Source organism: Sinocyclocheilus grahami, unplaced genomic scaffold (assembly GCF_001515645.1).
Source record: "Sinocyclocheilus grahami isolate Dianchi unplaced genomic scaffold, SAMN03320097.WGS_v1.1 scaffold636.1, whole genome shotgun sequence".
NCBI classification, from domain to species: Eukaryota; Metazoa; Chordata; class Actinopteri; order Cypriniformes; family Cyprinidae; genus Sinocyclocheilus; species Sinocyclocheilus grahami.
The window spans coordinates 290,800-301,689 of record NW_015505815.1 but is presented as its reverse complement, the minus strand read 5'-3'; the positions used below and the strand labels follow the sequence as shown (position 1 = coordinate 301,689).

At 44.8% G+C, this 10,890-nt stretch overlaps 1 protein-coding gene across 1 annotated transcript in view; it reads left to right on the top strand.

Moving 5' to 3' along the window:
* The window catches only part of LOC107558206 (neurexin-1a-like), a 157,154-nt gene extending 146,850 nt beyond the window's left edge, over positions 1-10,304 (top strand). Inside the window, 2 exon segments of the mRNA XM_016241830.1 lie at positions 8,378-8,765; positions 9,105-10,304. Coding sequence (XP_016097316.1) covers positions 8,378-8,714 — 337 coding nt within the window. The 3' untranslated portion in view covers positions 8,715-8,765; positions 9,105-10,304.
* The last annotated feature ends 586 nt before the right edge of the window (positions 10,305-10,890 follow it).

The window sequence follows — 10,890 nt, the reverse complement described above, 5'->3', positions numbered from 1 at the left end:
AAAAGTGTGAAAAATTTATTTATTTTTTTTTCCCCCCCCCCCCCCCCAACATATCACACCCTGGTTTTAATAAACTCTGATTGGCGTATTGAGACAAATATTGATATATGTTATAGCCACCATGCCCTGAGAGTATCTGAGCAAGATTTGAGTTTGTGGAGAGCTGGAATGTTTTTTCCAGCTGCTAATATTTGTGTGAGTTTTGCTCTATTTTCTTTGCATGCTGTGATCTCTGAGGAATGACATGAGATCACAGCCTGGGGACTTGGCCTAAGTCCTGTAGGAAGGAAATTAAGACAGCAAAGCCAATGCTTTGTGTCTCTCTCACTTACTCACATGAAAGAATGTCTCGGTTACGTATGGTAACCCTCGTTCCCTGAAGGAGGGAACGGAGATGTCACGTCGGATGACCGACAAATTGGGATCTCAATTCTGAGAGCTGTGACTGAAAGGGAACACTGTTTTTCATTGATACACATTGTAGGATCTATGTCTCACAACAGACCCACCTACATGATGGATTACAACTAAGTAAAATTATTACAACATCGTCCATTGACTGATGCCAATAAAGCAATGTCCATAAGAAGCTACATTGTTGCCTTATAAGAGCTCACTTGCATCAGATTTTATTTTCTGCAGTGCAATCCTGGACTTCATTGTTGTGTGCCACCACAGTGCACCTGTTTCTCTGTCAGGACTATTTGGTGATGCAGTCCAATCTGTGGTGAAGGTCTGTTTAATGGAGCAGACGGCTGCATTCCAGCAAATGATCCCTCACTATGAGAGAGAAAACACACTGCCTCCTCTGTTCATTCTCGCTCAATTTTACCTCAGCGTCCCACCAGAGAAGTAAAATTTAACCGTTCAGCTTAATATCAAGCATCATAAAATGTTTTTGTATAGGTAAAGTAACTGGAACTGACACTGGAAGCTTTGCCATTTAACTTAAAAAATAAGGTGGCTATACCACCTGTGCTACATGTGCTAAAAAATACAGATGTTACTCAACTATAAGTGTTTTGTTGTTTTTACACCACCATTTCTATGGCAAATACATTTGCTGCTTTTTACCACAAAGTGCCACTATAATCATTGACTTCTACAAGTTATGAGGCTAACGTATCAAAGTGCATTTTTGTGAGAAGGAGTCAGCCTTGCCTTACCAATGATGCTAGATAAAGCCAATGTGTACCAGGGGACTTGGAACAGACCAGGAGTCAGAAGCATGCAGAAGGCAGGAGACCTGGGTGGGACAGATGAGTGTATGTGCTGACCAGAGAAACTTCAGTCTGGGCAGAGTTGGACAGAGCAGGACATAGAGTCACTGACTGCAAAAAGCAGGACTGAACATGATGCTGGAACACAGATACAACAGGGAAAGACAAAGTGCAACAAGACTTAACAGATTTACTTCCTAATGAACAACCTCCTGGACAGCAACCAGTCTGGCTTCAGAAGTCAAGTCAAGTCAAGTCAAGTCACCTTTATTTATATAGCGCTTTTAACAATACAGATTGTGACAAAGCAACTGAACAGCATTAATTAGGAAAATAGTGTCAATAATGCAAAATGACAATAGTAAACACTAATTTTTCAGTTAAAGACAGTTCATCATTGAATTCAGTGATGTCAACATCCAGCTCAGTTTAAATAATATCTTTGCAATCATGTCAACGATAACGCTGGAAATGAAGTGTCCCCAACTAAGCAAGCCAGTGGCGACAGCGGCAAGGAACCAAAACTCCATCGGTGACAGAATGGAGAAAAAACCTTGGGAGAAACCAGGCTCAGTCGGGGGGCCAGTTCTCCTCTGACCAGACGTCAGAGGAGAACTCTGTGGGTCTATAGAGGCCCTACGTAGGCCTAACTACGTAGGCCTACGTAGGCCTAACCAAGTCAACAGTGGCCTTCCCTGGGCTTGACTTGGGGACTGGAGCCCTCCTTGGACTGGACGTGGGAACTGGAGCCCTCCTTGGGCAGGACATGGGGACTGGAGCCCTCCTTGGACTGGACGTGGGAACTGGAGCCCTCCTTGGGCAGGACATGGGGACTGGAGCCCTCCTTGGACTGGACGTGGGAACTGGAGCCCTCCTTGGGCAGGACATGGGGACTGGAGCCCTCCTTGGACTGGACGTGGGAACTGGAGCCCTCCTTGGGCAGGACATGGGGACTGGAGCCCTCCTTGGACTGGACGTGGGAACTGGAGCCCTCCTTGGGCAGGACATGGGGACTGGAGTCCTCCTTGGGCTGGACATGAGAACTGGAGCCCTTTCTGTGCTAAACTCGGGGACTGGAGCCTTCTCTGGGCTAAACTCGGGGACTGGAGCCCTCACTGGGCTAAAATCTGGGACAGGAGCCCTTCGTGGGCTAAACTCAGGAACTGGAGCTGTCTGTGGGCTAAACTCAGGAACTGGAGCTCTCTTTGGGCTGGATTCGGGGGCTGGAGCGAACTCTGGGGCAAGGATGAGGGCGGAGAACAGTCTTTTCCTCCTCATCCTCCTCCTTAGATTAAGGGTGAATGGCGTGGCCGGCAGGCTTGACTTCGTAACGGCCGGGGGGCCTGTCTTCGGAGCGTCCAGCGGGCTTGACAACGGCGCGGCAAAGCATGCAGCGGTTTCCATGCTGCAGGGGAAAAACAGGAAAAACTAAAAAACTTTCAAAACGGAAAACAAACACGGGGAGAGGGGCACCGCTTACTGTTGTTTGGTCCGGAAGAGAAGAAGAGTACGCTAGCGAGATGGAGTTTACTATCCATCTAGAGCAGGGGTGGCGAACGTCGGTCCTGGAGAGCCGCAGCCCTGCAGAGTTTTTCAACCCTAATCAAACACACCTGAACAAGCTAATCAAGGTCTGAACAGTTACTAGGAAGCTACAGGCAGGTGAGTTTTAATTAGGGTTGGAGCTGAACTCTGCAGGGCTGCGGCTCTCCAGGACTGGAGTTCGCCACCCCTGATCTAGAGAGTATTTGCTTCGTAACCGGGTAACCGGAAGTGCGGTTACCGAAGCTAAAAAAAGAGTTGTTCCGACCACCTATAGGGGGCGGAACGCACAATATAGATTTATAGATTCCTGACCGGGCAGAGCAGAGATAGCTCTCTGTCTTCTTCAGTTGGAGGAAGCGCGGAGAGCGTAATGACTTCTGCTCTGAACGGAGTGGAGAGCACCTTAGGTACGTAACCGTGCCTTGGTTTCAGGATGACTTTAGTGTCGTTAGGCCCGAATTCCAGGCAGGCAGGGCTAATAGAGAGCGCCTGCAGGTCCCCTGTTCGCTTTACTGATGCCAGTGCTAGAAGCAGAGCAGTCTTCAGCGATAGTGACCGAATGTTGGCAGACTGTAGCGGCTCGAAAGTGGGGCCCTTCAGGGCCCTCAGCACAGTGGGCAGATCCCATGAAGGGACGGTAGGGGGACGAGGCGGAGCCTCCTAGCACCCCTTAGGAAGCGGATGACGGCGCTGTTTCTGCCCACCGATTGGCCCTCAATAGGGGCATGAGAGGCTGCTATAGCCGCCACATAGAATTTGAGCGTGGATGGGGACCGTCCCTTATCCAGCAGCTCTTGCAGAAATGACAACACCTCTGTCAAATTGGAAGTATGAGGGTCTTTGCCGCGGTTTAGACACCAAGCGGAGAAAAAAGACCACTTTAAGGTGTAGAGGCATCTCGTAGCTGGAGCTCTAGCCTCTGAAATTGTGTTTAAGACTCTCTCTGGGAGGCTTGAAGGCTCCCGTCGAGAGGCCAGAGGTGCAGGGCCCATAAGTCGGGCCGAGGATGCCATATTGTCCCATTCGCTTGAGAGAGGAGATCCTGTCTCAGCGGAACAGGCCAAGGGGCCGCTATCAATAGCTGAGTTAGCTCCGATAGCCACAGCTGGTTCATCCAAAGGGGGGCCACCAGGAGAACCCTGTGTTCTCGTTCCCTCACTCGCCTGATTACCTGTGGGATCAGAGTGATCGGAGGAAAAGCATAAAGAAGGAGGTTGGGCCAGTCGTGGGCCAAAGCGTCCCTGGTCTTTGAGAAATAGATTGGGCAGTGAGAGTTGTCTTCTGAGGCGAAGAGGTCCACTTCGGCCTCGCCGAAGATCTCCCAGATCCTCTGAACAGTCTGCGGATGGAGCGTAGGCCTACGTAGGCCTAACCAAGTCAACAGTGGCCTTCCCTGGGCTTGACTTGGGGACTGGAGCCCTCCTTGGACTGGACGTGGGAACTGGAGCCCTCCTTGGGCAGGACATGGGGACTGGAGTCCTCCTTGGGCTGGACATGAGAACTGGAGCCCTTTCTGTGCTAAACTCGGGGACTGGAGCCTTCTCTGGGCTAAACTCGGGGACTGGAGCCCTCACTGGGCTAAAATCTGGGACAGGAGCCCTTCGTGGGCTAAACTCAGGAACTGGAGCTGTCTGTGGGCTAAACTCAGGAACTGGAGCTCTCTTTGGGCTGGATTCGGGGGCTGGAGCGAACTCTGGGGCAAGGATGAGGGCGGAGAACTGGGGGGCCTGTCTTCGGAGCGTCCAGCGGGCTTGACAACGGCGCGGCAAAGCATGCAGCGGTTTCCATGCTGCAGGGGAAAAACAGGAAAAACTAAAAAACTTTCAAAACAAACACGGGGAGAGGGGCACCGCTTACTGTTGTTTGGTCCGGAAGAGAAGAAGAGTACGCTAGCGAGATGGAGTTTACTATCCATCTAGAGCAGGGGTGGCGAACGTCGGTCCTGGAGAGCCGCAGCCCTGCAGAGTTTTTCAACCCTAATCAAACACACCTGAACAAGCTAATCAAGGTCTGAACAGTTACTAGGAAGCTACAGGCAGGTGAGTTTTAATTAGGGTTGGAGCTGAACTCTGCAGGGCTGCGGCTCTCCAGGACTGGAGTTCGCCACCCCTGATCTAGAGAGTATTTGCTTCGTAACCGGAAGCCCTTTGGTGCGGTTACCGAAGCTAAAAAAAGAGTTGTTCCGACCACCTATAGGGGGCGGAACGCACAATATAGATTCGCAGAGCTCTGACCGGGCAGAGCAGAGATAGCTCTCTGTCTTCTTCAGTTGGAGGAAGCGCGGAGAGCGTAATGACTTCTGCTCTGAACGGAGTGGAGAGCACCTTAGGTACGTAACCGTGCCTTGGTTTCAGGATGACTTTAGTGTCGTTAGGCCCGAATTCCAGGCAGGCAGGGCTAATAGAGAGCGCCTGCAGGTCCCCTGTTCGCTTTACTGATGCCAGTGCTAGAAGCAGAGCAGTCTTCAGCGATAGTGACCGAATGTTGGCAGACTGTAGCGGCTCGAAAGTGGGGCCCTTCAGGGCCCTCAGCACAGTGGGCAGATCCCATGAAGGGACGGTAGGGGGACGAGGCGGAGCCTCCTAGCACCCCTTAGGAAGCGGATGACGGCGCTGTTTCTGCCCACCGATTGGCCCTCAATAGGGGCATGAGAGGCTGCTATAGCCGCCACATAGAATTTGAGCGTGGATGGGGACCGTCCCTTATCCAGCAGCTCTTGCAGAAATGACAACACCTCTGTCAAATTGGAAGTATGAGGGTCTTTGCCGCGGTTTAGACACCAAGCGGAGAAAAAAGACCACTTTAAGGTGTAGAGGCATCTCGTAGCTGGAGCTCTAGCCTCTGAAATTGTGTTTAAGACTCTCTCTGGGAGGCTTGAAGGCTCCCGTCGAGAGGCCAGAGGTGCAGGGCCCATAAGTCGGGCCGAGGATGCCATATTGTCCCATTCGCTTGAGAGAGGAGATCCTGTCTCAGCGGAACAGGCCAAGGGGCCGCTATCAATAGCTGAGTTAGCTCCGATAGCCACAGCTGGTTCATCCAAAGGGGGGCCACCAGGAGAACCCTGTGTTCTCGTTCCCTCACTCGCCTGATTACCTGTGGGATCAGAGTGATCGGAGGAAAAGCATAAAGAAGGAGGTTGGGCCAGTCGTGGGCCAAAGCGTCCCTGGTCTTTGAGAAATAGATTGGGCAGTGAGAGTTGTCTTCTGAGGCGAAGAGGTCCACTTCGGCCTCGCCGAAGATCTCCCAGATCCTCTGAACAGTCTGCGGATGGAGCGTCCACTCCCCTGAGGGGACATTGTTCCTTGATAGCATGTCCACTCCTTGGTTCAATTTGCCCGGTATATGCGCTGCTCTCAGCCAGCGCAGGTTGGGTTGAGCCCATTCTAAGAAGCACTCTACCAGAGTGAAGAGACGCTTCGAGGAGAGGCCTCCCTGGCGATTTATGTAGGACACCACAGACATGTTGTCCGATCGGATTAGCACATGGTGCTGCTTTTGGACTGGCAGGAAGAACTGACAGGCTCGACATACTGCTAGCATTTCCAGGCAGTTGATGTGGAAGCCCTTTTCCACCTTCGACCAATGGCCGAAAGTCGGTAAGCCCTTGCACAGCGCCCCCCAACCTGAGTTGGAGGCATCTGTCATGACAACTGTCCTTCTGTAAACCATCCCCATGGCCACAACCTGTTCCATCCAGCGGGAGTTCTTCCACTTAGTAGAGATATTGTTCAACAGTTTGGATATTTTAAATATTATAAATCCAAAAAGCATTATATTTATTAAAGCGCAGTCATTTATCTCAATATCTAAATATATTAAAAGTCAGAAGCAGCAGCATTTGTATGGGATGATATTAGACTCTAAATGATTAATAGATGCACGCACAATTATCCATGTACTGCATACATTTTTTACATGTATCTTACTAACCACAAACAAATGCCTTTCAATTTGAGTCTGTGGAATTCACAATTAAATGATTGTGCAGCGATTTGTACAAATACAGACATGTTTGTGAATAAAAATGTTCTGTTCTGCATTATTATATCATAAATTGCTCATGCAAAAAGGAATCTGTATCTATCAGGTGATCTTGTTCAGTTCATTTCTGTACATTAATGTGCAGCATTTTGTTCAAATAGAGACATATTTGTTTGTATTAAAGTATCATGATTTGTGCATGTAGCGATTAAAATGTGCATTTGTGGATCAGGCGACACGTGTGCATTCATTCACGTCTCTTATGAGTCGATTCTATTTGAGTCATTTGAATTTTGAGACATTCGTTCCACCCTTTTAGCCTTGCCCAATCCACACACACACAGCTCGCGATTATTATTATTATTACTATGCAAAGATGAAGTTGACGATGCTGATTAGCCATCTCTGCAGTACGAGAGAAATGCACCTTTCATATAGGCCTACAGCATTGCAAACGCTACTGCCAAACAAGAACTTCATGATGGTACCTTGTTTTTTCTTTCTTTCTGTAATTCAACGGCACGTTGTCAGTTATTCCTTCCTTGTAGGCTATTATTATTATTATTATTATTACTATGCAAAGATGAAGTTGACGATGCTGATTAGCCATCTCTGCAGTACGAGAGAAATGCACCTTTCATATAGGCCTACAGCATTGCAAACGCTACAGCCTTTTCATTATCAGAATAAAATACAGTCAACCAAACATATAGATACACTATAGAATCTATATACACTTTATAGATTATAAAGTATTATAACACTTTTTTTTTTTTTTTGGTAAGCGGGTTAAGTACAAAGCCTGGTTTACATAGGCATGATAAATAGCAAACATTGTGAATATGGAAACATTTGGATTCGTGCCAAATGAGAGAGTAAGAAAGAGGATTATAGGGCCAAACAATAATAAAAAAAACATCTCCAGAATAAAGTAATTAGCCTATAATGCGAGATTAAACTCATTAAATATCCAGAAAAATGTAGAATTAAATGTTGAGAATAAAAATAATTACATTTCGAGAATAAAGTCGTTCATCAGCATCGTCAACTTCATCTTTGCAGACACTGACTCAGAAAACACTTTAGTAATAAGTCACCTAAATAAAATATGTTCTAGCTATTTATGCGATCCGCTATAGCCTATAAAATGCTCGTTTAGTAGCTATAGTTTACTTTAAGTTAATTTAATAGTTTAATTAAATATAAATGTGCGATTACTAATGGCTTAAATTAGCGACTATAATAGCCCTTTTAATAATAATAATAATACAAAGGAAGGAATAACTGACAAGGTGCCGCTGAATTACAGAAAGAAAGAAAAACCAAGGTACCGTCACGAAGTTCTTGTTTGGCAAAATTAATATAAGCTATTCTGTGTCTTAAGACAAGTTAAATTAGAACAAGTGCAGTACATGGATAATTGTGCATGCATCTATTAATCATTTAGAGTCTAATATCATCCCATACATTTGTAGCAAGAAACCTACACAGGTCAGCTACTTACCATCTGTTTTTTTTGTTGTTGTTTTTTGTGTGTATCACTTGGATCGTGTTCGTTTGTGTGCGAAAGCTGGAAGTATACTCAAATAATTCTTTCAAATTGCCCCAATTGGTGATTTTTGGTGCGACAGGTTTGATGGACTGACCCTCTGTGTTTTTGTTTCTTCAGCTAACCCTACAGGCCCAGTGGTGAAGAGCTATCCTGGTCAGTCTGAGGTTTTCCACGAGTCCAGCAGTACCACAGGCATGGTGGTCGGCATAGTGGCTGCTGCCGCACTTTGCATTCTCATTCTTCTCTATGCCATGTACAAATACCGCAACCGTGACGAAGGAGCGTACCACGTGGATGAGAGTCGCAACTATATTTGCAATTCAGCCCAGTCAAATGGAACAATTGTAAAGGAGAAACCAATGGACGGTACCAGTAGTGTCAGCAAGAGCAAGAAAAACAAGGAGTATTATGTGTGAATCTATTATTCATGGTCTTTACAGGACCATCATTCTCATCCACAGTTCTCAAAAAAGGAAAAAGGCCCTTAGTCATCATATTTTAAACAGTGGTACAGCAGAAATCTGCAATATTTAATTCACGCACATTGGAATGGATAACAGAACAGAAGGACACCCAATTGCGGATGTTCAGAAAATGTCCAGCAGGCTGGTCAGAGTAAGACAAGCTGATTAAATACCCAACAATTACCCATTAGTGATGGAAAGATTACCAAATCCACCCAGACTCTGGCACTTTCTTGTGTAACAAATGCAAGAAGGGAATGAATGAAGAGTGAGCAACGGACTATTACAAAACACCTTCCATTTTGTTTTGCTTTTTGTTTTTCCTGAAGCATCACTGAAGAACAAAAGTCAACTATAAGACCTACTCATGTAAGATAGCAAAAACTCAGAGATTGTGGAAAAGCCCTTAGTCATCATATTTTAAACAGTGGTACAGCAGAAATCTGCAATATTTAATTCACGCACATTGAAATGGATAACAGAACAGAAGGACAGCCAATTGCGGATGTTCAGAAAATGTCCAGCAGGCTGGTCAGAGTAAGACAAGCTGATTAAATACCCAACAATTACCCATTAGTGATGGAAAGATTACCAAATCCACCCAGACTCTGGCACTTTCTTGTGTAACAAATGCAAGAAGGGAATGAATGAAGAGTGAGCAACGGACTATTACAAAACACCTTCCATTTTGTTTTGCTTTTTGTTTTTCCTGAAGCATCACTGAAGAATGAGAGAACAAGAAAGGACAGAACGAAGTCTCTCAGTTGTTCGAATTGATAATTCTTATAGAGCTAATATGAATTTGACAGTTCATAGTAAAAGAAAATTATTTTTGGCAAACATGTGGCTGCAAAACAGTTGTGGATATCTCAGTGATTATGGATTCAAAGTTGTATTTAATAAGTTTCTATACAGTAAAACCACAACTGTTTGCTTTTTGGACTGTCACAAATTTGTGTTTTATAACCTGTTGCATTGAGAATGCAAACTTTACCTACTCCTTGTCAGAAAAGGCCACAAAAGAATCTTACATATGTCTAATATAGAATTAGACAGATAACATAAAAAATGCCATTTGTTATTTGCAATGTTTTATTTTTTCCATCTTGTTGCCTGCAAATGGTTTTCTGCAAATTATTGTTTACATGTTATCTCTTAACTTTTTGACTATGTGTGTGCACATGCACGGCCCATGTTTTGGAAGGTACTCTGAAAGACACACACAAACGCCAGAGCCTTCCAAAGACATATCACTACCAATAAACTGACAAACCTAAACTCCCAAGAGATGGATCTCAGCCTGCAGTGACAGATGGGATGAATCCATGTTCAAATAGTGCTTACACACCCTCAGAATGCACTCATAAATCAAATTAATTCACTCATTTCTGTCTTGAGAGTATGTCTGTCAGTGTGTCTGCCTCATTTCCTACTTTTAGAACAAGAGACGGTTAAACTTATTTTGAGCTGAACACAAGAACCGTTATAAATTCATTTGACTTATTTTTTTAGACCTGTATTACTTTTTTATACAGTATTTTATTTCTGAGACTTTCAAATTGTATGTATTAAAATAGTTTTGAAACATTAATCAAGCAAATAAAATATTACCCTGAATGAATAATTTTCTCCAAAGTAATTTATGAATATGTGCCATCTTGGATAAATACATGTCTATCAGCAAGTATGTATGCATTTAGTTAGTTACTTAGTGTGTTACATATATTTTGTATATTATCACTATGATTAACACTATTTATACATTTTTCTTTTAGGACTGTAACATCTTTAGAAGAAAATGAAATGTTAAGGTAAAAATATTTCCCATCATTTGTTGTTGTTTTTGTAGGCAAGCATTTGAAAAGATAATGTCTGTTTTGGACATAATACATTTTTATTGCCCTTCATACAGACATGATTTCCACAAGTATTTTGATTTAAAACAATTCTGTCACACAACAGAAGAGGACAGACAGGTGAGTGAAATATAAACAGTTTAATGAACGGCTGGCACTGGACAAGAACGAGAATGTAGCAACGATGAGTATAGCAGTTATACTTAGCTGTAAGATAACAGAATGTCTCTTTGGCAGATGCAGGGATGCAGGCGTAGAACAGGAATGAATAC